We start from the raw sequence: 26686 nt of genomic DNA on the forward strand, positions 1-26686 counted from the left end.
AAAAAAGTGGAGGGCCAGGGCCCCCCGGCCCCCCTTCATCGGAGGCCCTGTGTCATTTAATTCATACATTCAAGATTAACTATTATAAAAGTTGTATTTTCGCGCGAAGCTCCTATATCTCCTAGTCATACTTCGATGATAGGGAGGCTACTTTTGTCCGTGACGTAGTACTCGTTGTAGCGCGGCACTTTGTCACTAGTATTACAGTTGTAGAGAGTTCTAGCTATTGCCAGTTAAGCCACACTCTCAACCTGAAAGTATGAGATACATTTGTTTTTGATAAAATGCTTCTATTGAGATTTTCTATCAAAAGTACTTAATTCTGGCTCTCGTTGTTATCGCAAAACTCACCTCTTTTGTATGGCTATTTGTCGCTTTTTAGAAGAGTTGCAATTAGTGTGATTCATCGCTAAATCCCCATCAAACGGAATGAGTAGCTCTTGCAATTGACTTGTTTTAGCTTTGACAAAATTTTATGGTGAGTTCAAAAAACTTGTATCAGGCTTCCATTCCATGATAATAACGCTACAGCTACACCATTAAAACCCTGTGCGTTATTAGCAATAATGTCCACTGATAAATGATCTTTTATCCAAACATTTACCGGCATACCAAAAAGACTGTAGCTTTTCAGCATTTAGCCTATCTTGGACATTATTTGATAAGAATTCAGCTATTGTAAGCATAACTTGCATGTTGAAGCACTTCGAAGATTCCCTGAATCGGTCACTCTTTGGGTATCTCAATCCATTAGAATAGCAGCTTAATAAGAGTTGATGACACTACACGCTATAAGATAGGAAATAAATGTTATCTTATACCCTATCAAATAAATCTTGCAGTACAACAAAGACCCTAATGTCCGTATGAAAATCTTGCAATGTTTCCAATACCACAAGTCTCGCCAGTCTGTTAGGCCACCTTCAATGTGATCGATACGTTTTCCAATCCTATAAACAAGGGAACTCAAATGTTTGTCATTGTACAGCGCAATTCCATGTTACTGAGCTTTGGTAAGCTGTCTGGAACTTAACTGTCAACAAAACGGGTCAACGAAACTTATGATATTTTGCAGCTGATTTTTGTACACTTTTTGTGCCTACAGACAATCGAAAGGATTACTAGATTTGGTGTACTTGTGTTTGATTTCCTTATAAGCAAAAAGGTTTGAGTTCTTATGATAGAAGGACTTCTTATATCCATGCATGGGCTCCGACAAAGGTTGAAAAGTGGGGGGGGGGCAAGGGAAAATTTAACACCCATAACAAAATATTTTGAAGAAATGTGGGGGGGGGCCAAGGCCCCACTTCGTCGGAGTGTTTGTGCACCCTGTTAAACTCATCTTCTCTCCAAAGAAAACACAAGCTGCCATATCGGACTTTAAGTTACATGCGTTTTTGGATAAATCAACAGTACTAAAGAAAGGTCTGTCTGGAAGGGATATTTCCACTTTAGTCGAGTATCAAATTATATGGCTGAGTGTTTTATTTCACACAAAATAAAATCATAATGTGTAATAGGGATATATGGGGCAATTTGAGGATTTACTATTGATCATTAGGATTTACGGTTACTCCTTGAAAGGGACGCTGCGGAGAACGGGAAGTGCAACCGAGCGTGGCGAAGAAAATAGACTGGTCCATGTGCTCTGTGGCTTGGGTCTTTACTTGCTGCATGGGGATTAGGGCAGAAGTTGAGGCTTGTCTTGCAATTTGGAGATAACCATTTTCTAAAAGAAATAAACATCTACCACAATGTCCCAGATCGAAATGGTGAGTTCAGATATAGTGATATAATCTAACGTATTTTCCCTTTCTAACTGCTTGTTTTCTTCCTGCACAACGCTCTCCGATGGGCTGCAAAATAAATGGCTCACTTCAGTGCACAGCAACCGGCATGTTATTTCTGTCTGTTGCAAAATCTAGGCAGGAGAATGCAAGGCTCCAGGTTATTCTTCGGATTGCATCTGGGGAAAAAGAAATAACAGTTGACAGTAGTAAACTTGCAATAGACGGTCATAACGGCTGCGTTAGAGAGACTTGCAATAGACAGTCATAGGGGCTGTGTTCGGGCACCACAGAGCAGGGGGGCTGAGGGGGGCCCCACTTTTTGCAAAAATTGCCATGTTGCAAAAGCAATATGCCAAAGCAAAGCACATGCAATATATATAATGCAAAAATGCCAAAAGATGCCATATAAATTTTGCAAATATTAAGTAATAAACTACCAGGAAAGCCTCTTTTTATACGGGTTTAGCCCCCACCCCCCACTTTTTTAGACCCCCCTCTTTTCTCAACGCTCCGCGGTGCCTGGTGTTGTTGTTAGAATCCTTCCCAAAATACATTATTTCCCGTATATATTGTGGTAACAGTTTGTTTCTTTCTCAAGAAAGCAATCTATCAAGAACGCAAAATCTCAAGCAAACACTTTTCTCTTCCCTTTTTATAGCATATTGGCTACTATAAATGTTACAATTTTAGAACTGAATCATTTTTTGGTGATTTTTATTGAAAACAGAAACGTTCTGCTTATGAAGAATGGACAGCTCTACAGGACAGTGCAAAAGACCCAACTAACTGGATGGTAGGCACCCTTTATTGGAATTCTATTTTCTAAGGGTAAAAATAATTTACAAGATGCTTGATTGCTTACTTTTTAGACTGTCAGAGGAAATATGATTTGTCGTATGAAAGCAAGTCAAAAATTCAAAGTCTACATAAATTGTATTATTTGAAGAAGCCAGAATATGATGGTTTGTAACCAATTTTCAAATCATCATCAATCAACTTGACTGCCACTGTTGTTTTTCTTCCCTTGTTCCAGCTTAAGAGCTTGAGAACCATTTGTAGAAAGCTGTAAAAGAGTAGTGCTGAACTCGTTCAACCCAGGACTTTGTCAAAAAATTCGGTTGAAAAGTTTCTAAAACAATAGACTCACTGCTTTAGGATCCCTATTGCTAAAATTTGTTAGCCAATTGGCCCCCTTTTTGGCCCCCTCTAGCATTTAATCAGCAGGATGTCTCCTACAAAATGGAGCTCTCATTCTGAACAGAAAAGAGAAAACCACTTAGTATTTGAAATGTAATTTATTCAAATTAAGAATTAAACATCAGACATATCAGACATAAAAATCAGACATGAAAGAAATAAAGGCATGAAGCATTATGATTTTCTAAGGAAGGCAACATTTTGCTTGTTTTAAAATGATCTGGTTCTTTGAGCAGGTTTTTTGGAAGATTTCTAATGATTTGCCTAAACTTTGGCTCCTGGTTGCTGAAAGAAATTGAAATGATTCTGGGTTGTTTTCCACTTTCCCTCAGCCCTTGCATTCCAAATCTGCTGTAGCATCCCTGCGCACACCTTTGTTTTTTGAGTCTATGCTGTGGGAAAATGTTAGAGTTAGGGGGTAAGAGTTAGGGAGTTATAGTTACGGGGTTAGAGTTAGGGGGTTGAAGGTTGAGAGTTGGAGAAAACCAAGAAAAAATCAGTTGCAGAAAGTGAAATATTGATTTGTACCCTTTCATAGGCCAATGATTTACTTATCTTAAAAGTGCTTATCAAGGTACAGGAGGTTTAACATTTTAAGGAGATTTGACCTCAGCCAATATTTGGCTCTCTTTGTTTTTGTTTCCTTTTATAAGCATTCAGTTTTTCAAAGTTTGAAATTTTTAATAAATTTGCATTTTTGTGTTGATTGTAAAGCTTTTGATGTTTATTGGGTTGGATTATTGGTACTGCATAACACAATTATGTCTAGTCTTTGCACAACAGCAAAAATGTTGACCTTAAACCACCTGCTATTCAATCCAAAACTTAACTGTTTGGTAGCAGAATCAACTGATTCCTGATTGTGCTTTTAAAAGCTGTTCTTCAGCTCAGATCATGCCCCATGGGTCACATCCCATAGCCTGTGCTGTTTGTACCTCTAGATAATATCTTCACTGCTCTGTCCTTCTGCATGCAGGCAGCTTAGGTCAGAGTTAGGTAACTAAGCATCCAGTGATATTTTTGTCAATGATTCAGATCACAATTCTTGTATGGCTAATAGACATAGGAATCAGGGGTGCACAGGGAGCATGTTTGCATGTGTCTAAAGTTCCTATTTACAGCTAACAGAGGTGCCACTTTTTGCCTATTTGTGTCCTCCACTCTCAGAATACTTTGGCTACATCTATGGTCCGACCTTTTTGCAAACCAGCTGTCTGGTTGTATGGGTTTTAGTTTCAACAATAGAAATTGTGAAGAATGTATCAATATTTTTTATTACCAGAGACAAGAAGATAATATTGTTTGTTTAGCTGGCTGATTCCAAATAAAACAATTTCTTGATGAGTTAGAGAGATACCCTATTCTGTTCTGTGATGTCAAATTTTCTATGAATTTGATTTAAAAGTGCTGATGATCTGGGCAACAAATACATATTGAATGATGAGAGGGGGTTAACTAATATCTAGGGGGCTGCTGCCCCTTGCCCCTTGCCCCTTGCTCTCCTGGCCCTCAAATTGGTCTTGCATAATTTTTTTAAAGAAAGTAAGAGTCATAAGTCAAAATAATCTCAGTTGATAGTTAGTGTTATCAATTTTTCTTCCTATTTGCCAAAAATAGATCATAGAAATATTTATGCTGTGATTAGCCTGTTCTAAACATTTCACAAAATCGTTCTAAAAGTCGTTTTTGGACGTTTCAGAATTTATCTTTTCCTGTGCATTTAACTGTAGCAACAAATTCTGGCCAAATCTTTAGAAAGATGTAAATATTCAAAGCATTGTAATGTAACTCGCGACCTTACAGTCTAAAAGACATTAAGCTGTCATCTGACAACTTCAAATCTGGAGTGGATTTTTTACAGCGGTCTGTAGAGTGTAGATTGCGCGATGCAAATTCTATGACCAGAGCAGTGCCGATTTAGGGGGGGGGGGCAACTAGTGGCAGTTGCCCTTCCCTCGACGAGTTAAAGCAAGTCTGGCGCCCCTTTTTTGGAAATTGTGTGCCCCTTTTGAATAATGAGAATCAGGTGAAAAAGTTTCTGAGATCGGTAGGTTAATTTGCTTCAAGGATTACCTCAAAGTTATGTTTTTTATTCCGAAAACGGATCCGAAATTTTTTTATACAGCGTACTCTCGTCACCAATTTTTGAAAATTTTTCAGCGCCCCCACTACCAACTGCCCCTCCTTCAAGTTTGCTCTGGATCCGCCCCTGGACCAGAGGCTTCGGATGCAAATTGAAAAGTGGGGACCAAGGACACATTAAAAGCCCATAGCAAAAGATTTTGCAAAAAGCTCTATTGTTTTGTAAAAAGGGGGTGTGGGGCAAGTTGCGTTTGCGATGCCGCTTTTCAATCACGCGTCCTTTTTCTCAATTCCCGGAACTGGGTGAAATTCCTCGTCACCAGACTCCTTTGGAAATGGCCTAACAGCCCAACACATCAAAAACTGATGGGTAAAAACACGGTGACGGATGGATAAGATCCTGGTTGAGCTTATGGCAACGGAAATATTATGTTCATCTAGCCATTCATCTTCCCATTGCGCTATATAGACTGAAGTTATTCATTATTCTATGCAACGAAAAGCTTTTTTCAGGGTCAATATTCAAGCAGATGGAGTATCATTATTCGCCAATTGACTGTTTGATAATATTTGGAGTGAGTTATTGCACATTAACTCTGTTGTTTTTTACACTACATATCACCTATGCATTGCCAAAATTTCTAGACAACTTGAAAGTGAAATTGAAAGGGCCTTTGTTATTTGTAACAGCTCATCCTGATGATGAGTGCATGTTTTTCGGTCCAAGTTTGGTTGAAGCTTTGAATCAAATCGGGAAAGAAAACGTGTACCTACTATGCTTGACGAATGGAGATTATTATGGACAAGGCACGATTAGAGAAAGGGAATTGCTCCAAAGTTGCGCTGAATTCGGCATGATCCGCGATCATGTGGAAATTGTGAAAGCAAGGGATTTGCAAGATGGAAACAGTGAGTGGAATATGGACAGAGTCATTGAAGAAATATTAAATGCTGTTAAAAAGTTCGACATCAAATATATCGTTACCTTTGATGATTATGGTGTTTCTGGACATGTAAACCACCAATCAATTTACAAATCACTTTGCAGAATGAAAAGGAGCAGCATAAGAAACTTACATAAAGACATAAAGCTCTTTTCTCTTGAGTCTGTCAACTTGCTTAGAAAATATATATCTATTTTTGACTTGGTCCTTTCAGTAATACATTGTCTTGTTAAACAGTATACTGAAGGAAGAAAGTTAAAGTTAATCATGCTGAATTGGAAGGATATCAAAGTGCCAAGAAATGCCATGTATAGACATAGGAGCCAGTTTGTTTGGTTTAGAAAACTTTATATTGTATTTTCAAGATATATGCTGATAAATACTCTCAATGTAGAAGGATCAGTAGCTTTTGACAGAACTAACCTTGATCATTAATTGATTTAAAATTCTCTAGAATTCTCTAGATGCATTTCCTTTTTGGAATTTCCTATATATCTGTCTTATTAGAAACCTTTAAGGAACAAGAGTTTTCCTAAACAACACCATTTCTCAACTTCTTGGGAATGCCTTGGTCATCATATGTGCTATTTTATGACAGAAAACACAGAGCAAGAAATTTCTGAGTCATGCAGCCACAATCTTGACTGTAGAACTGAACTGCACTTAGCTACTATACAACACAGCATACTTATATACATACTGTTACTGTTTACTAAGAGTAACAATAATTGTATGGGTGAAACAGGTGATGAGTTAAGTGTGAGTTAAGTTGATTGGTGAAATTAGTAGTGGTGCAAAGAGAAGTTGAATATTAGGGGTGCTGCCTAGAAAAAGAAGGTAAATAGAACTAGCTTAAGTCCTACAGTCTCGTGGTTTTAGAAAATCTTTTTGATTTTCACATAAAATTTATGTCTAGTTTCACAGCTATGCACTGGAAATTCATTTTGTTATTGAACATATTAACATAACAAAGAATGGAAATCAATGAAACATAGAAATATTAAATTATTTGTGATGCTGGGTGATATGATTTTAGAGATGGCAGAGATGCTTTTATTGATTGATAATTGCTGGTTTTTAGAAATTAGAATGTTTTATCATTCTATTGAAGAAATATGCATGCATACACAGCATTTAATTACATGTAAATATTTGCTTGTAAAAAGATGTTTCTTGAATTGCAACAAATCATAAACATAAGCTTAAATCATGTTGAAGCTCAACTGCCTCATCATCATTATCATAATCAAATGGCATTTAACAATACAAATGTCTATGCAAACAAATAAGAAAATTGATTCACTGGGAGTATTGTTTTGCATAAGCTCAAGGATGCACCTTTGTTTTTTGCTCAGCTATATTAGCTGGCAACAGCTACTTCAAACTTCACAACTTCAAACAAATTGTCAACAGAAACTTCAGACCAAGAACCTGCTGTTATCAATTTTGTTTGTAATTTTTCATTGATGCAGGCAATTTCCATGGTGCTCTGTTTTATAAAGGGTCTCATATAAGTGCAAATTTGTTCTATGTCACTTTTAAATAAGAGAATAATTTGAAAAGGCCAAATATGGCATAAATGTTGGTTTGGTCTGTATTTAGTCCAACAAAATCCAGCTTTCTATTTTTGTCAGCTGAATTTGATATGTCGTCTGTGATAGTTTACAAAATTTAATTGAAGACAGGTCTGAGCTGCCCAAAGGCTTCTTTGGCTCTCCATCAACTCGACTCTGAACACTAATTACTTCTAGTTAGAAATCGATTGTGTATAACCATTCAATGTCTTAAGATTGAGACATAGAATGGTAAGAAATGACCACAGTAGCCATTTCTCTCTTGTAATTCAGCTTATGTCCAAGTTTCTACAGATGACTGCCCCAATATTTGCAAAAAGAGCCCAACTGATGTTTAAAAAGGGTTGACTGACTGTTTGAGTTTTTTTAAATATTGCATGAATTGCTATGTTAAGAAATATTGACGTGATTGTTGATTTTGCTAAAAATGTGATAAAAATTTATATTCTAAAGAATAAAACTGTAGAATTTGCAGGATTTTTTGGCAAAGTACGAATAGATTTTGTCCTGTTGGGCGGATAGAAGATTTCTAAAATATTTTTTCAATTGTTATGCAAGCAACAGTGAAGGGGTATGACAAACACTTCATATTAAAAAAGCGACTGAAATTCCTCTGAACTCTTTGATAGAATTCTTGTTTCTCCCTTTTCAGTGGGTTCCCCGACGAAAATGCACCGTGGAGAAGGTTTGTTAGTATTTGTAATTTTTGCTCTCAAATCACGTCTTTTACCAAAGAATCACCTCTACCATCTTATGGATTTTCAACCTCAATTAACCTGTTCTGAGCTTTTCTTGGTGCAAAAATTTTACTTTAAATTTGTGATTCTCGCCTGTTTCTTATTTCAATGTTCTTTGACAGAACACGCCCGATGCCAGCCACTCAACTCAGCCGAAAGACTCGATTTCTTCCGAACTTTATAGAAAAGGGAAAAAGCACAACATGTAAATATTCTCCCACGCACGTTTTCTTCGAATTGTGTAGTTTTATATGGATTCTCAGTTAGAAGACGTAGTTATATCGTTTAATTTTAATTTCATGCGTGCAGTTAACCAACTTAATCGTCTTTCCTGAAGATTAATGCGATATTTTTCCTATGAAAGAAGTTCCCCTCAGTTCAGGCCTTAAATTGGTACAATTCTCTCATGTCTTTTCGCTTTCATACATTTACTTATATCCACTTAGGTATTAAGACTGATTTTTATAAGTTTTGTTTGGATTTATCAACTCAAATATTTTAATGATTTTTAAGACAAACCTTTATCAATGTTAGGCCACACAGAACTTCAATTTCCCATTGTCTGTCACTGGGATTTCAATATTTTTACCAAGCTTGTTATTTTATCACAATTCCTGTTTTAAAGAATAGAGCCTACCGTCTTTTCCACGCCTTGAAATGAATTTTCAACGCCACGTTTTGGTCCGATTATGTAACATTTCTTCTATCTATGATTTCCAAACATATTGAGGTATCAGGACAGGATTATTGTAGAAGGACTTTATTTGTCTTTTTCATTACTTACTTGCTTCGACGTCACAGGCTCTCCGATCGATGTAGAATCTAACAGTCATCTACATAAGATTATTATTGTATTTTGGCTATATAGCTTTCTATTGCCTGTGATTAACATGAAATTGCCCGTGTTTCTCAAATAAAAGGGAGCAAAAGCAATGGAGTTAAGAGTATACAGAATTTATTGGAATATTAGCAATATGATTGCGCTGAAAGTGTCAAAAGATACCAGAAGGGTGATTTTAATATATGCTTTTCAGAGTTCAAAAGGAACAGAGAACGGGTTCTGATGTTGAAGCCCCATGCAAACGTAGATTAGAATTCGGCAACAACGAGACAAACTTGCCGGAAGAAGATCTGCCAAGTAAGAAGTCGAAAGATGAGAGCCCAGATGATGTTGATGCTAAAAGTGAGAACAAACTGGAGAACATTTCAGAAACAGGAGAACAAACTGTAGCTGAAACTGACGGTGACAGCGCATCTCCAATCAGCAGCAAAAATGGTGATGGGTTGGAGCAAACTCCGGAACAAGCAACGAGCATCTTGCCTTCAACTGGTCCAGGGGTACTGGAAAATCTGAAGTCAGAACAAGAAGAAGACAAGGTAGCAGTAACCCTTTGATAACATAAGATATAATGATGTAAAGCTAATGTCAGCGACAGTTTAAGGGACAAAAGTGTAGACTTTTAAATAGTTAGTTGCACAACACCTTCATGAAAATACCAGTAAAGTATTATACAACCCCCGGCTACCCAGATACTCATTAATATTTTATATATTTCGCTGTAATGATAGTACTACGTAAGCCCAGGGGCGTTAGAGCTAGGGGGCTCAGGGGGCTGAGTTGTTGCTGTTAACCATAAAAATTGGCAAATTTCTGCTTTTGCCTTGTTTTTCACAACATTTTGTGCGAGAGCCCCCTGTTTTATTTTGATATGACTACACCACTGCGTAAGCCAAACAATGAAGTACATTTGATGGTTGTTGCAGATCTGGTCTTTTAGTTAACCCCAAGCAAGTTTTGTATTTCTTATTATTTATTGTCTGAATGGTACACAATTTACATTTAAAGCTATTAATTCGCAGCTTTTTATTAAAAAATGTGAATCCTTGGGTGGTAACTGGTCATTTACACTAGATTGAATTGTTCACGATTTTTGTTCTTGTCTAAAGTCCAGCCAATTCACCGTGAAGGACATGGTCTTTGGAAAGCTGAAGGGTTATGACTGGTGGCCTGGACTTATAATAACATATCGTGAAGCCATGCAAAGACCTCCATTGGAAAACTGTTTTTGGGTCAGATGGTTTGGTGATCATAAAGTATCTGAGGTGATTTTCACAAACTTGTTTTAGTCTTTATGTATCAAGTCAAATTATCTCTTGATCCAGAAAGCGTGGCCTATCTGCTCCATTATCAGGCCATCTTTAACCACGGCATGTTTATAGCTACTCTCATGATAAGTTATCAACTAAAGTTTTGCATTGCTCTCTAGAAAATACATACGTTTTTTGCTGCAAGAAGCCCATATCCTATATTTTTTGAAACGATGTTATGCAAATACGTTGTTGCTAGAATTTCCTCTTGTCTGCTTCTATGTTTTGGATAAATACGATGTTTTTTCTCACCTCTAGGTCCTTAGTTCGAATTTGACTCAGTTTTTCAACTTTAAAGACCGGTTCACTCCAAACAGAATGAGAGGGATTTATAAGAAAGGGATAAGAGAGGCTCTTGAGGTTTGACAGTGTGCTAAAATTCATCTAATTTCTCTCAATTTATCGTCACTACTCGTCTAATTAATCAATTGTCACTGAAAATTGTCATTTGAATTACAATACCTAGGCTACGATTGACGTGAAGCAGTGCCAGTATCCAGCTGACTTAATTACCCCCAAACATTCCCCTTAATGATGATGACATAGAGGATTTTCCTAAGTTATCTGAACTTTGATCTGGTAGTGCACAATCCCCATTTTTTGGTTGATATTCTATGCGTGATGGATGGCTATTTCCACCTTATAATGAAAATATATTTTATAATCTGTGGTAATAGCACTTACCTGTTATAAAGCTTGATTTAACCATACACATCCCCAATTTCATGTCCCCAAAACAGTTCTTAAGTGTGACGTCATTTGTTAACAAATTACTGTTATTTTGGTTCTGTTTATAAAAGTAAGCCCCGGTGAAACGAACTGAACATTTAACTCGAACAACCCTCAATATGCCTGCTGTTTCAGGTTATGGGATCCAAACTCAAAAACTCTAGAAATAGATTTTTTTGACCTCATTATTTAGAACTTTATTTGAGTGCTATTGTAACAATATGCTCCTACTTTGAGGATCTAACCGATGTAAAGATGAGTTTTTTCCTGTATAAGCCGAATTCATTAAACACCTAAAAACAACAGAAAATTGGTTTCAGCTTGCTGCAAAGAGATCTTCAAAAATTGGCTTGCCAGTAGGAGGGACAAAGGAAGCAGAAGACGAGCGGCTAGACACTTTAATTCAGTGGGCGAATGAATCATTTGCTCCTCTAGGAATCGAAGGCCTGACACCAAAATATGTTGGTATGATTTACCTTAGCGAACTTCCAATACAATCGTAAACGAACAGTTAGTCATAAAAACTTGAAATAAAGAGGAAGTACGGCACGTCCCTTGATAGAATGCACCGAAATATTTTTTGCTTTACCTCTATTTCTTTATCAATCTTCTTGGTCTTTTTAATGCTCTGAAACTACAACGATCCACCACTCTTCTCTCTGCTGCGCGTTTTGTAGCCGTTCATTTGAAATAGCACAAGTTCGACATCTTCTTTTGTGTCTGCACTATAGTTAAGATTTGCATTTGAATCTCTCAAAAAGTTATGTTAATTTATTCAAAGTATTTTCAGGAGATATGTTATTTCCAAATATGACAAGACACTGCACTCTTTAACAAGATAGTAGTGAAAGCACGAGGAGACAGGATAAAATGAGCAGGATAAAACTAAAATCTGATTATGTAGAGGAAAGAACTCAAAAGGGGATAACTCAGTCATTAAAGGGACTTTTGCAGGCAGCTAAAGGCTCTGGGTTTTGGTGGTTTAAATCTTTAATTCACCTTTGTTAATGTGACGTATTCCTTCCAATGTGTTCTTGTATTCGTAAATTTTGTTGTCGTTACTTTGAAATGTTTCATGGTCGTTTAGAATTTAACAAAAAATAAAAGACAAGAGTTATGTTATATTGCAGAAGAGGACGATGTTTCTTCATCCGAAGATGAAGTTGAGAGTGACAAAGCTGAGAAACCAAAGTTAGATCATCATAAAGAACACCCCGTGAAATTTTACAGAAATGACAACAAAGATAGATTTGGGAAACCAATGTCCAATCCTATTTTAGCTGAAGACGTCAAAGGTAGCATTTTGATTGTTTCAATTTGTGAAATATATAATGTTTCAGTGGTTTTTCCACTTTGTCTAGAAGTGATATAAAAAAGTTCAATTTTTGCAATAAGTAGCTGTTCAATTTATTTTTTATAATCTTCTTTTTAAAAAGCCATCAATTTGTTGACAAGTTTTCTGGTGTTTCGTGCTGTTCTTGAGAAGAACTCCCAAGGATTTGTTGTGGAGATTTTTAGTTTCATCCAATACATCGCCTGTAATCTAATATCGTTACTGATATGTTTTTGCTTTTTCCAGCTCTTTTTAACGAGGTCCTTGATGGCAAGCGGAGCATCGAAAGTAAGGAATATAAATTAGTTCCTTTTTGTATATTATTTTGTCTGTATTAATTGTAAGAAGCTTTAGATACTGATCATTTCTGCGTTAACATTGAAGTGCAATTCTTGAATGACCTAATCACTTTAATTTCATGTAGTAAAAGCTTTTGGGTTGGAAATTTTTAGCTCCGTAGAATGATAAGCATGGCTGGCATCATTGGCAAGATCGTCATCTATAAGAATAACATCTTTTGTAAAAAATGTCAGTGCAAAATACGTTGAAATCAACTTAAGAACAAAGCATATTGAACAAAGCATATTGAACAAAGCATATTGAGCATCCAATCGGGTATTTAAGCACCTAAAAAGCCATTGTAGCTGGTTTGTTTCGTGTCCAAACTAGCCTAGGCCTGGCCTTGGATACAGTTAACCTAGTCCGAGTCCAGTCTAGTTTGCGAGTTCTAGTATTGTGGACAAGGCATTAGACTCCTGAGAAGCCGTCACTTGTGAAGGTTTTCAGTCAAAGTATTCAATCAATCAATCAAGTCGAACGTTCAAGAAACTGCGAGTAGGGTTGATGAGAAAGTACTATGCTCATCCTGCACCTTGCCTGTGCTACAGGGAAGATGTTTCAAAGCTTGAGGATACTTTCCGGATAAAAAACAAACCCTCTTTTGAACACGTGGCATTAGATTTACAGTAACTTTCGACAGTTGTTATAAGGTCATTATGCACGTATGTTGTTGATGTTTCATTGATTTAACTAGGTCTCTGCCTGGCTTGTGGAGACACAAAGATTTCCATACAGCATCCGCTGTTTGACGGGGGCCTTTGTGCTGAGTGTCAGGTAAGTCTTAAACGTTTTTTATTGTATTTTTATTCTGTAATAGACGGAATATTAACATGTACTATGCTGCTTTAGATTTCAAAATCAATTTTGACTTCTACAAGTTTATCGGTTGACGACATAACCTCTTAGTAACGAAGGTCTCCACATATTTATACTTGGGATTGTCCAAAGATGAATCTCTAGTTTTAGGGAACCACCTGTACGAGTGTAAATTTCGTTTGTTTTCTCTACAGGAAGCCTTTGTGGAGGGTTCTTATTTATTTGACGAAGATGGATCTCAGGTGAATTTTTGTCTTACTTATTTTTTCATTTATCATCTAGATTTTCTTTTCTTGGCATATTTCTTATTAATTGTGACGTAATATCTTTTGCTTGGTTGCAGACTCGATGTGTACAATAATTGTCTTACTATAGCAAGTCCCCGTTAACCTAAATCTGAAATGATCGATAATCAACAACAAATAAAGAAGTCTCCTATTTTTGTTGTACCGAATTTCCAACCAGTTTACGCAGATCTTGTTACTTATATTTTCTCATTCTTTTCGTCACCTTGCTCTAGTGTAGTGTCTTGTTTCAGATGTATTGCAGCATCTGTAGCGATGGAAAGGAGGTTTTGATGTGTGACTCACCAGGATGCTGCAGGTACATAAGTCTTTTTGTGAATGATGATTTCCATTCCATAACAATGACGTGTTCAGCCAGCATGGATGACCCCCTCAACCCCCAATTTCATGTGGATGACCCCCTTTCAAGCTATAACATCAAAACTTTGTTGTATTACAATTCAAACACCATATATTTTAGGTAGCGATATAGTATCATAAGCATTGTCAACGATCGCAAGCGCTCCTTGACAATGAAACGACCCACTCCGTAGACATCCCTAAGTCATTTGGCTAATCGTAGTTTCTTATTTTGTATTTTTATGTCATCCTACTTGCACATGATATTTCTTCTGTTTCTGACTGCAATTCCTTGCAGGAATTTTGTTAGTGTTATGTGTTCCGATTCAATTTCTTTCTTTTGCATGTTATAGATCATACTGTGGGGTCTGCATAGATATGCTTTGTGGAGTAGGCACGACTGTAAAGGTGAGGTATAACAGAATTTTCTTTACAGCTGTTTTGTGTCATTTTGAGCTGAATGAGAAAATGCTGTTGAAATCAGTCCAACAATATATTTTAGGCTGATTTATGGTATCATATTAGTTTTAAACATGTGGGGGTCTATTAATTAGCTCTGCTATTGAATCCCTTTCCAACCATTTGGTTCATTTATAAATAATCAATTTGATTTGTTTCCGTTCGATTTAGGCATCCAAATCCAATTCAACTAATTTGTTGTTCTTTCATTCACAGGTTTTAGTTTACTTTATTTACTAGTTTTCATTAGTTATATTTATCATTGATTGTAATTCCTTGTAATTCCTTGTTGGTTGAAATGAAAAATGCTTGTCTTATGTCTTATCTCTTATTTTTTTATACACAATAATCAAAGCAAAGCGTGCTGTTACTTCACTGAAATAATATTTGTATCATTGAGGATATTCACAACACTTTCAATCGTACATTTTTATATTTGAAGCTGTTTTTTCAGATTTCTTCGCAAGAGAATTGGGTGTGTTTCATGTGCTCTGGGGAGACGATCCGTCTGTTGAAGCGAAGAGAAAACTGGCAAGAGCGTCTCAGAGAGATTTTCCTTACTGACGAGGAGGATGAATATGTATGATTGTCATCTGCAACTCCTTTTACTTCTGTCTTTTCTTTTCAATCTTAGAATAAAGTCCTGAAATGTTACTATCAAGGACAGTCTTTTTTAAACAAAGGCATTTCAGTTACTAGACCCTAGTCACGCCTAGTTGCTATTTTTTTAAGGGCAGTTCCTCTGAAGCAGGGAAAATCAGGGGGCTGTTGAAAAATGGGGGTGTTATTGCAAAGACTAAGATTTGATAAACAGGGGGTTTTAATGAGGGGGGGGGGTTGACCTTTTCGTGAGTGAAAGTATTTTTTGAAAAATGATTGTAAGGACATTTTGAATTTCGAAATCTTGGTCCAAAATTTTCGTCCATAAAAAGGGGGCTAGATCAATATCACAAACTATTGCAAAAATAACCTGACCCGAGTGTATGAAAATTGGGCCTAGGGAACAATGAACATTTTCTGAACTCTGCCTTAAGAGATGAAAAAAGAGTCTTCAGTCCCCATAACTAGCTTTGCTTAGTACTTTCAAATGTACTATATTTTATTAACTCTAAAGATTTTTCCTAATTACTAATGATCTTTAGATTTTTCATTAATTTACACCTGCAAGCTATGCTTTTCTGTATGCCTTTTTCAGTTAAACGTTCCTCAGCATTGATTGATTTTATTGATATTACTAGTAAGAATGGGATTTTCTCGAAAAATTTTTTTATCATAGGTTCGACTGATCACAGCCTTTTAACATATTTCCTTGCACTGCCAAATTTCTTTTCACTAACACTACATTAGCATTAACACTACAGACTATCAACCTTGTCAACTCTTTTGCGCCAGCAGTGCGCTAAGCAGGAGTTAATTTAGACATGAACCTGCCTAAAGATATTTCTACTCTTCCAATTTATCTAGCTTAATATAATATGGTAAATTCCATTATTAGTTTTTCCTGAGAAGAACGTTCTTCACTTGTTTTCTTTCGTGTTCATCTTGAAACATTTAAATTATAAGAGTTTTTCATTTTCAGCCACCTCTTAGTTGTGTACCTGTGATACCATTGAAAGAACGACGACCACTAAGAGTTTTGGCATTATTTGACGGTTTAGCATCAGGTAAATGTTTAAATATTTAAATTACTGAATGATATTAACAGGGGCAAAAACTACACTTGCTAGGTAGTTTTGTGAGGCTGTATGGAAATATGATTTTATTTCTTCTTTTAGTTAGGGCAAGAACTGCATCTCGAGGACTAATAAGATTCAGGGACAATGATGAGATATCTTCCATCGTCCATTATAACTTTGTCTCACCCTTTAGTAGGCTAACTCTAACAAACACCACCTCGTTAAAATGTGTTAAAGGCAATCTGTCACGACGTTGATTAGTTATAAGAACAAAGGGATTTTTATTGTTTCCAGTCCCCCTTTAATTTATCGCATTGTAAAAAATATGTCGGAGCGCTGTTCCAGCTATTGTTCTCGTTAACCAATCCACAACGAGACAGATTGTCTTTAAACTTTGCCTCGAAGCATCAATAAGCTGATGGAAAAGTAATTTTTCTTTTCTTAAATGTAATTGCATTTTTCTATCCTGTTTTTCTGTTGTGTTTTCTGTAAGCGTTTTATTGTTTGTTCCATCAAAGGATTGGTAGCAATGAACCATCTTGATCTGGAAATTGAAATCTACTATGCTTCAGAAATCGACTACAACGCCAATACGGTAGGAGTCCATGGCAATTTTATAATTAACATACCCGCGTCTATACCTGTAAGATGCAAGGGCATGAGCTTTGGGACTGGAGAGGTCAGTAGTTACCCATTTTGCCAGAAAATTCTCTGTCCTTGCTGAATATGATTTCGGGGAAGGTCAATGCCAGACCATATTTCATATTCATTTTTTTTACACTATTAACTTATATGCTTTAAATAAAGACGATGAATTAATTTAACATGTATAGATAGTTTGTATAATACAAATCAATTGAAGAAAGAAGTTTTAAGGATAATGAAAATTTATGTCAACTTCTATCCAGGATATCATGTTTTATCTTTTCATCTCAACATAATGTTTTTTCAGTTCTTTGAATTAGCTTATAGTAGAAAGTTTCTTGTTATTCACAGGGATTCTATTTTAACAAGATAGCAAAATATGTGGATTTTTCCTTGAGTGTTCTAAGATTTACCAAGGAATCTTTATATTTTGTAAAATTATGTCCTATAGCCAGAAAATTAGGATTGAAACTGAATTTATTCCAAAGGTTTTCTGATAACGCCACTCAAACGACACTAGTATTTAAGGTTTTGTTTGGCCAACAATTTTTCTGCTTAGCTGTTCTAATGATGAATATGACTCTGTTTCTATAATGGGTTTCTAGATTCAACCTTCAACTTTCTGAAAACAGTAACCAGCTGAGACCGATGAAGAATGTTTTACAGCCTTCTATAATCTCGCTATTTTAGACGTTCATCTATAGTTAATTCCCCTTCATTTGATGTGCATGGTCAATTATCATATTTTCGGTTTTTGTGTATTTCGACTTGCTTTCTAACGCCACATCCACTCAGAGACTTTATTCAGCTCCTTATTTCCAAGTTATGCAAGTCTAACATTTCCATTACATTTATGTCATGAGCATAAAAGCAGTTTAAGATTATTGTGGGAATTTTTCAAATCGTTTGACTAAGGTTTAAATAGAAGTGGAACTAGACACGATTCTTGTGGAACTTTATAAGCAACTTCTTGATGCGACCCTATGCAACTTTTGATACAGTACAGAATTTCATTTATGTCCTATGACATTTATTTAAAGCTCATTTTATTGAGTAGTCGGTAATCTTGGAACACCCCTATTTATAACTGACAAATTCATAATCATAGTTAATGGGGTGCTTATTAAATTAGCGTTGTCTTTATAGGAATTTAGAACTAGCATTTTAGGAATTTAGCCTTCCATTTTGATGCCTTACATTCTTTAATAGCCTTAAAGCTTTAAATGTGTATTCCTTGGAACAGCGTTAGAAAACAAAGATGCGAGTTTTTCGAGGGGTCATCGTTTTGATAACTTCCAACTGTAGCAGCAATGTTTTTTACTACTGTTTGGGTTCAAAAGGGTCCAATAACAAGATGCCAACAATTTTTCAAAAATTGATGTACCGTATTTACTCAAATAAACAACAAACCCTAAATAGACCTTTTCAACTTAGTTCTTTGTAATGAAGAACAATTCGCCAGCTAAAAATTTTTTATTATGAAATATATGATTATGAGGTGTTTTTCAAGTAAATAGGGTAAACGTTTCATAGCTAAAGTGCATGCGGAGAAGTGTGCTGAGTTGAATTTTACTCGCTTGCTTTGCTCCATCCTGATTTGAGCTTATATGAATTTAAGCTTATGTGAATTTGAGTTTAGTGATTATTAAATGTTACCACTGCGTTAATATTTTTAGAATCCATTCAATTAAAAAACGTAAGCTTGTGCGTACTCTACAGCTATAAAACTTAAGTGTTGTTAATTTGTTGCTTACAAGGCCCACTTTGACAATGAGTTTAAGCTTGTGTATGTGTTTACTGAAAGCTTATTTGAATTTTTTTTCATTTTAGGTAACCAAAGTAAAGCATTGCGGAGACATAAAGCAGCTAGGAGATGTTAAACTTATAACTGAGAAAACAGTAAGTTCTGTTTTTTTCTCCTTTCATAGGTTTAAGGACTTATTTGCTGTATTAATTCTATAAAGCTTGAATTCTATCTGGACATATGTACCATTGAGGAATATGTGACAATACCACCTGCCCTTGCTTAGCAAGTGCAGAGTAACAAGGTTTGCTTTCGGCCATTTCGAAAACACAGAACGTGCGGAAAAGTGAAATTTTGCTTTAAGCTTCTGGAATGGAATAGATAAACAAAGCAATATAGGTCATAAGACCTTATTTTTAAAGGAATGCGAATTCCGCATTTTCCGCGTTTTCGATTTTGAACAAGGGTGAATATCGAAAACACGGAAAACACGGAAAACGCGGAAACCTTTAATAACCAATTATATTTGCTAATTTGATGACAAGAGAGGTATATAATGAGTTATTAAGCCTTTGATAAAGTTTAACACAGATTTTGTGGCTGCAAGAACAACTAACGCCATTCAAACCTGTCTTATGAATACAAGGCAGTTTGTTTTTAACAGCTCTTACGTTGGCACAAATCTGCCACAGAAATCTGTCCCAGCCAATTTCCCAAGAGGTTTTCCTGCACAATATCTGTGTTCGATAAGAAAACAAATCGGATACATTTCATCATTACCTTACTGGTCTAACCGGTGAAAATGGTGGAAGATATGAAAGTTTGTGTTCATGTCTATATCATATGTAAGATAAGAAGGTAAATTCTCTTCCAGATTTTCAATGCAGCTTTCCAATTTTCCAAATACATTTACTGGGTGTTAAAGTCTACTGGCCATAGGTCAAATATTATTCATGTCTGCATTAATATATTTTTCGTTTTGTGACCCTTCAACTCCCCAGTTAGGAAGGTTAAGATGTGCAATAGCTTGCCTTTTCTAGGGATGGTTTCTTGTAGTTTCATAAGCTGTAGACCAAGAGTCACTAGACTGATTTCCAAACCAGAGATGCCAGAAAGAGTTGTAGGGTATGGGGTGAAGTAAATAAATTTTACATTTTAAGGGTAAAGGGTGACCTGCCTGCATGTGCCTGGTGATCTGGCATTCCTTTGTCAAACTTGCTACCAGAGGGTTACAAATTGCTATGAATGATAAGTGGGTAAATTACAAGTAATCGTTAGTCTTTAATGTGGAGACAATATTGCACTACTCTTCTTTAATCAAAGCAATCAAGCTAGCACTGAAATATGATTTGGTAAGGTGATCTATCTACTGAAAAAGCACTTGCTTGATAAAAGAACACTTGTTTGAAAAAATAGGGAAATATGTCATCCGAATCGTTCAGAACATACTAGCATGCTCTTAAAAATATTGTGGCAAAGTCAAAGTCAGTCTACCAAGTGCATCAAAATTTTTTGCACTTTTGAAATACAAATAAGATCTTTTAAAGGCCAGACATTTATTCACATTTCTACAGTTATCTATTGTTTATGGCCAAATTATTGTAAATTATTTAGCTTTTATCACATGATTCTTATCATCTTGTATCAACAGATAGAGGATATAGGCCCATTTGATCTTGTTCTGGGTGGTAGTCCTTGCAATGATCTTTCTATTGCCAATCCAGCAAGAAAAGGAATTTATGGTATGTGTGATAGACTCTGGTAGTTATGCTTTTTTTAAATATTTCGTTTGGATGTAATATTTTCTTGACTTTTAAACTTTCAGGCATGCATATGTTAAATTTTCCTTTCCATTTTCAGAGGGTACTGGCCGCTTGTTCTTTGAGTTCTTTCGCATCCTCATGTACTGTAGACCCCCAGCAGGCTCTAAAAGGCCATTCTTCTGGTTGTTTGAAAACGTGGTTGGCATGCGTCATGAAGACAGAAAGGTCATTTCAAGATTTTTGCAGTGCAACCCAGTCATGATTGATGCCAAGGATGTGTCTGCCCAACACAGGGCAAGGTATTATTGGGGCAATATACCTGGCATGAAAAGGTATCCAATAGAGTTCTATATTGAGATGTTCTCTAATGCACAGAAATTTCAACATTTGACCCCATTATGAAGAAACAGCATTTGATAATTATGAAAGTGAAAAATCATCTGAATATGTAAAAAATTCCGTAAGTTATAGCCATTCAAAGATGTGAAGTTTTCCTGATGAATTACTGTTATTTTAGCTTGCTTCATAAAGTCTAGAACATAGACCAAATAAAAGAGATTTGGTGCTAATTTAACCAATCTTTGCTGATTTGCATCTTATCTAGCTGATTTTGCACATTTACGGGTCTTTCATGATGCCCTTTAAGCTCGATGATCCAAATCTGAAAATTCTTAAAATATATTTTTATGACATCATCGCTTAAGAACTCTATGATGATGATTAGTGTTGAAGATCATAGTTGTTAATGGATGATAATTATGTTTTTTCATCCATTGATTTCAATTCTATGATGTAGCCAAGTCAGTATAGACAGCGGGGGATGGTAGGGGAGCTGTAGCCCCCCATAATTTGCTAAAACAAGTTTGCAATGCTGGCTGCCCCCCCATAATTTGCTAAAACAAGTTTGCAATGCTGGCTGATTTTAGCCTGTGCTGTTTTTTCTACAATGGGTTCAAAAGGCTTCATCATTGTCATTGGCAAGACCTTATGACAAGAGGGTTGGCTTGAAGAAAAGAGATTTTTAATGAATGATTCCCAGCTTCTACTAGTTGTTGTGTAACTGTTATTTTTATTTAGACCTGCTGTATGAACATATTTTAAATGTTTTTGGGATTTTCGGCTGTTAAAAATAATAGGAAAATGGCACTACAGTCACAATTTTGTATAAAACTTGTGTGTATTGACAAAAGAGCAATGCCAACGGAATTTTTAGGAAATTGAAACTTTGGTCCTCTCTCTGGTTTCTCTGAGTTTCATACATGCACCCCAAGTTGTTTTTTTCATGTCTACAGCCCTGGATTTAGCAAGACTATTTTGTCTATCTTTTCCATTTTTAAAACATTTCAGGCCTGCATACCCACTTCCTGGTGATAAGCTTGAACTTCAAGAATGCTTGGAGCCAAACAGTGGTCGCCAAGCAAGGGTAGGTTTATTTTTATCATGAAATCCTACAGTTATGGTGCTCTCTATATTTGACTTATATTAGCTTTCAGATTTTACCATGATTCAGATTACACAACACTTAAAATCTCATTCCCTAGTGCTGACCTGCCTTTTGTTTTGCATCCATCAATAACTGTCTTTGATTGCCTGAAACCAAACTTTTCTGCAGCCTTGAGCAATGTCACAGCTTTTGCACAACAAAGATGTGTCATATTTTTCTTACAGTTTAACAAAGTTCGCACAATAACTACAAAGTCAAACAGTCTTAAACAAACAAAAGAAGCAGTTATGCCTGTGGAGGAAATGAAGGATGATGGAAGCTCAAAGGAAGATGTCCTCTGGTGCACTGAAGTTGAAAGGTGATTTAGATAATGGAAAAGAGCTATCATTGGATTGTTACAGCTTTTACTTAACCTTGTTTGTGATTCCTAAACCTAGCAAAAGTTTGACAGGAATGATTGTGCATGATCATTGTCCTTTAATGTTCTCAATAATTGTTGTCACCATTGATTCTGCACATAACGGACATCAATTTTACCTTCATTGTGAGGAGGTACTTATTGTAAATTCTGCACAACTTTCCATACAGAAAAGGAATTTAGGTGTAAAAGTTTACCCTTATGTCATTACTATTTGATGGTCTCAATGGTTGTTTTTGTTTCATTATTGGGAGGGTGTAGATATTAGACAAGATGAATTTGTCTGGATGATGGTTTGTGGAAGATGATGAATAAAAATATGCATTCAATTCCCATTGAACATTCAACAATTCAAATCCTCAAGAGAAAGTGAAAGTTGTTCAAAGTCATCAAAATTTGGCCCATAAATAAATAGTTATGACCCGTAGAAAATAATTTTGTTTCAATTTAGCAGTCTAATTATCAGACTAGACTGTAGTAACATTGTTACTTCCAACTGGGGCTATTCATATTTTCTGCTTCTTTTAAAGGCTGTTTGGTTTCCCAGAACATTACACCGATGTTGCAAATATGGGCAGATGCCACAGGCAAAAACTTCTGGGCAGTGCTTGGAGCATTCCTGTTCTCCGTCACATCTTTGCACCCTTGAAAGATTATTTCAAATGTTCCAGGATGCAGAAGTAGATTATTATAGGTGAATCTTTTAAACCAAATAGACTTTAACTACAGTGTTTTATTGGTTTTAATCAATCTTAGGTATGACCATTTCAAACTATCTATTAATTGAAGGTTTTTGGTAGAATTCCTAGACAAGAAAAATTGATAATCACTGTTTTTAGACACCATATTTCTCTAAAAGATTTATAGTTTAGTACATCCAGTTTTAGATCTGAGCAAAGTGCCATTTATAAAGCATCAATTGGCATATAGATGTAGGTGTTGGTTTGCAGGTTTTATCCAACAACAGGTTTCATCTAAGCAATTTAAAGAAAGTTTTAGGTTCTTTTTAGTTTTTATTCTGATTTTAAAAGATTGAAATAAACTATTTTTATAAGCTTTTGCTAATTATGTTGATCACTGAGGTCATTGTTTTTTAAACTGAGAATAAATTGTAAAACTTTTTAAACAAACTGTTCAAATAAAGAGACTTTTTCTAAGATTGTTTTTAGAAACCTTTTTAAATAATTTTTGATATTTATATTTTTTATGAAAAGTATTTTACAAAGATTTATAAAGCTGACTTTTTGTGTGTTTTTCTCTTGCAAATTCAAAAGCCCTATATGAATAAATTTATCTATTATTTCTATTCATATCTGTAATAAATCTACAAATGATAGGAGTAGAGCTGTCATGATACAACTGCATTTAAAATGTAAATTTAAGTTGTACATTCAAAGACAAAAAGAAAAATACATTAATTGACTAAAATATATTTATAAAATTATTAATCTACTGATACAATAAATTTCTACATAAACCTAAAAATCCCTAGTCTCTTTGTTCAAAATTATTTGGAGAACATTTTTTCAATATGCAACCTTCGATATAAAGTGTAATATTTGTGTAAGTATTCAATCATAGAGGGAATTCAAAATGGAAAGGGTTCATTCGCAGTTGGTCATAAGAACATTGGATCCTGATAGGTACATTTATTAGGCTTTCATCTTTAACTACTTTCTCCTTTGAAAAAATAATAATGGGAATATATCTACAAGTGGTAGAATTTTAGTACTATTTCAAAAAGGTGACTGTTTGACTGCATTAGCTATTTACCTTGTCATGTGATGAGGTGTGTTGATTCAGTTTATGCTTTCATTTTAAAATCAAATCAATATAAAATTTCCTTTGCTTTTTATATTTCTTGCAATATCTCTTATAAGAGACAATTTAAGCTGTTAAGAAACCACGTCTTTAAGTCTTTTTCAAGGTTAGGGTATCAACTAACTACTATGTATTTGCTTTTGCTACAATTTTGTGATTTTGAATTCCCATTATACAATGCCAAAGGTTTTAGTAATGTGTTTGTGGATAATGTTACAGACTTTACCATTTGCATGTCTTGTAAGATGCAAATAGTCACGCATATCACTTGGTTTTATCTGGCCACTTGAGGTCACAAACCCTGGATCTGCATTCAGAAAGGTAGTATTTGGCACATTTGGAACCATTCTTTCAAGCGCAGTATTAACCTCCATGTTTTTGTCTCTAAGCTTGTTTGGCTTTTCTCCTCGAGGTAAAAGACCCTGAAATTGAAAAAATGTACTTGGCAAAATAATGGATGATATTTTCCAGATTTCTCTAACTCAAGCAATTATTCCAATTTGGTAGTACTAAAAATCAATCAAGTTTTTTAATGATGTTGTGGTAAACTTGACTTATCAAATACTGATTCCTTTTATATCCTGGAGAGTTGCCTGATCCCAAGAAATACTGAACCCCCCTGAAGTAAGAACAAATTGTGTCAAATTTGAAAACAGAAAGGTAGGCCACCTCAGATTGAGCCCTCTATCAATTCTATTAAAAGGGAAAATAACATCAAATTTGATATACTTACAAGAAAAAGAATTTTACTTTCTGGTTTTTTTTCTTGGATTGTCCAGGCAATTAACTCAAGCCCCTCAACAACCTCTTCGACTGTGCTATGGTGATTGTTTGTACCAACAAGTATGATAAAAAGCTAAAATGTTGAATTGCAAAAAAATTTTGTCAAGTTTGAAGGAATAAGTAAGCAGTTACTCTTTAAACTGAAAGATAATGTAAATAGAGTTTTGTGCATTCTTGCCATAATTGTTTTTATAGCAAATAGTAAATTTTTCAGTAAGAATTTAATAACTTTATTTTTTAGTTTTTAAATCTTCCCTTACTCCATGTTTGTTAAGCCTATAGTTTATCATTTTCTTGATAGGATAACTGTCTGGCTGTTAAGAAACTGTTTTCCACTCTTGATGATGACTAGGTTTTGTCAATATCTTGCTCAAGCAGTCCTTAAAACTTCTTGCTAAGCCCTTTTTTAAACACAATCTTCTTTTTTTGCAGTGATCAAAACCATATCAATATGATATACAATTGGCCCTTGTGATAGATAGTATTTTTGTTATGTCTAAATACTCTTGAGGCTTGAGTTGACCCACAATTTTTATGCACTTGGTTAAAGCTCAACTTAAATGTGTGCCTCTGTACAAAAATCCAGATTACTTATGACTTTGTAGCTTAATTACTAATTACTTGTCAGTTTCATGCTTACCTGAGGATTAACACAATCAAGTTCACCATGCTCTAATCTCCAAAGTACATTTTCAACTGTATCGCCTCCAATTCCAAAGTTTAGTGAATTCATTGGTTTAAAGTATTGATCCCATGCCTATAGATTTGATAAGAGAGTGATTAGTGAGAGTGATTTTGATAAGAAAGTCTCTTTGTGTATTTTTTAACACATAAGCATATATTTTCTTTGCAGTGCTTCTTTTCGGCAGGTTTGTTATTTACTTCATGCTCTACAACTCATTAGCAATTGTCTTCAGGCGCTTTGATTTCATGTTCATCATGATATCTACCAAACAAATTTTTTAATGAGAATAAATCATGATAATGTATACAAAGGTGTTAGATATTCTTAAATAACACCTTAAAAGACCAAATATACTTGACACATTATTACATGGTTCCAAAATAATGAAAACTTGAAACCTTTGTATACTTTTAGGCACTGGAACTAGTTTTTAAATTTAAATAGGGTCAAATCATTATGTAGCTTATTGTTGATATTAATAATTATAATTATCACTAACTGGTAACATGAATGAAAAAGAATGTGTATGTGTGTACATTACCTCATTATCCTGCATTTGAAAAACAATGGAATCTCCAAGAAATACAACTTTTGGATTTAGCATTCTCCCTTCAGATATAAACCTGTTGTGCTGGAAACAATTAATGGAAGTTAGTATTTTGTCTTGATACACGTCATCAGGTCATTCTAATTTTAATAGGCTTATGCAGTGCAGGGCAGGACAGGAGTAAGTATGATCTAATGGAATTAAAAACAAACACTTTACCATGCTCATCCAGCGCCCATCTCCTTGAGCATCTTCCACTGCCTTTCCAACAATTGAAGAGGTCATTTTTGCTTTTAAATGTTAAATTAAATTTTTTAAATACGAAAATGGAACGAAAAAGAAATCAATACAAAAGCCTCGTTCCCACT

General features: G+C 35.2%; 3 protein-coding genes across 4 annotated transcripts; 2 read left to right on the top strand and 1 right to left on the bottom strand.

Annotated features, from left to right (window-relative positions):
• Positions 1-1630: 1630 nt before the first annotated feature.
• On the top strand, positions 1631-23717 carry LOC135684953 (DNA (cytosine-5)-methyltransferase 3B). Of its 2 annotated transcripts, XM_065200667.2 has the most exons (23): positions 1631-1772; positions 2518-2583; positions 8240-8272; positions 8447-8529; positions 9359-9701; positions 10272-10427; positions 10731-10832; positions 11522-11666; positions 12332-12496; positions 12781-12822; positions 13568-13647; positions 13884-13931; positions 14228-14292; positions 14687-14741; positions 15247-15372; positions 16372-16456; positions 16987-17063; positions 18944-19012; positions 20509-20599; positions 20718-20952; positions 21968-22043; positions 22289-22422; positions 23013-23717. In XM_065200667.2, exons 1-23 carry the CDS (start codon positions 1755-1757, stop codon positions 23164-23166), a joined length of 2448 nt encoding a protein of 815 aa, XP_065056739.2. In that variant the 5' UTR covers positions 1631-1754; the 3' UTR covers positions 23167-23717. The 2 variants fall into 2 exon arrangements, with proteins under 2 accessions (XP_065056739.2, XP_088970985.1); XM_089114859.1 differs by lacking the exons at positions 1631-1772; positions 2518-2583 and adding an exon at positions 4498-5644.
• Positions 2569-6463, top strand: LOC148957588 (N-acetylglucosaminyl-phosphatidylinositol de-N-acetylase-like). Its single transcript, XM_089114860.1, has 2 exons — positions 2569-2583; positions 5760-6463. Exon 2 carries the CDS (start codon positions 5780-5782, stop codon positions 6446-6448), a length of 669 nt encoding a protein of 222 aa, XP_088970986.1. The 5' UTR covers positions 2569-2583; positions 5760-5779; the 3' UTR covers positions 6449-6463.
• On the bottom strand, positions 20873-26677 carry LOC135684960 (platelet-activating factor acetylhydrolase IB subunit alpha2). Its single transcript, XM_065200678.2, has 5 exons — positions 26538-26677; positions 26313-26402; positions 25727-25843; positions 25037-25159; positions 20873-24725 (listed from the first exon to the last, which is right to left on the bottom strand). The coding sequence occupies exons 1-5, from the start codon at positions 26601-26603 to the stop codon at positions 24474-24476; spliced, it is 648 nt and encodes a 215-aa protein (XP_065056750.2). The 5' UTR covers positions 26604-26677; the 3' UTR covers positions 20873-24473.
• Positions 26678-26686: the final 9 nt, after the last annotated feature.

Source organism: Rhopilema esculentum, chromosome 21 (assembly GCF_057945365.1).
Source record: "Rhopilema esculentum isolate cy_ngs chromosome 21, ASM5794536v1, whole genome shotgun sequence".
NCBI classification, from domain to species: domain Eukaryota; kingdom Metazoa; phylum Cnidaria; class Scyphozoa; order Rhizostomeae; family Rhizostomatidae; genus Rhopilema; species Rhopilema esculentum.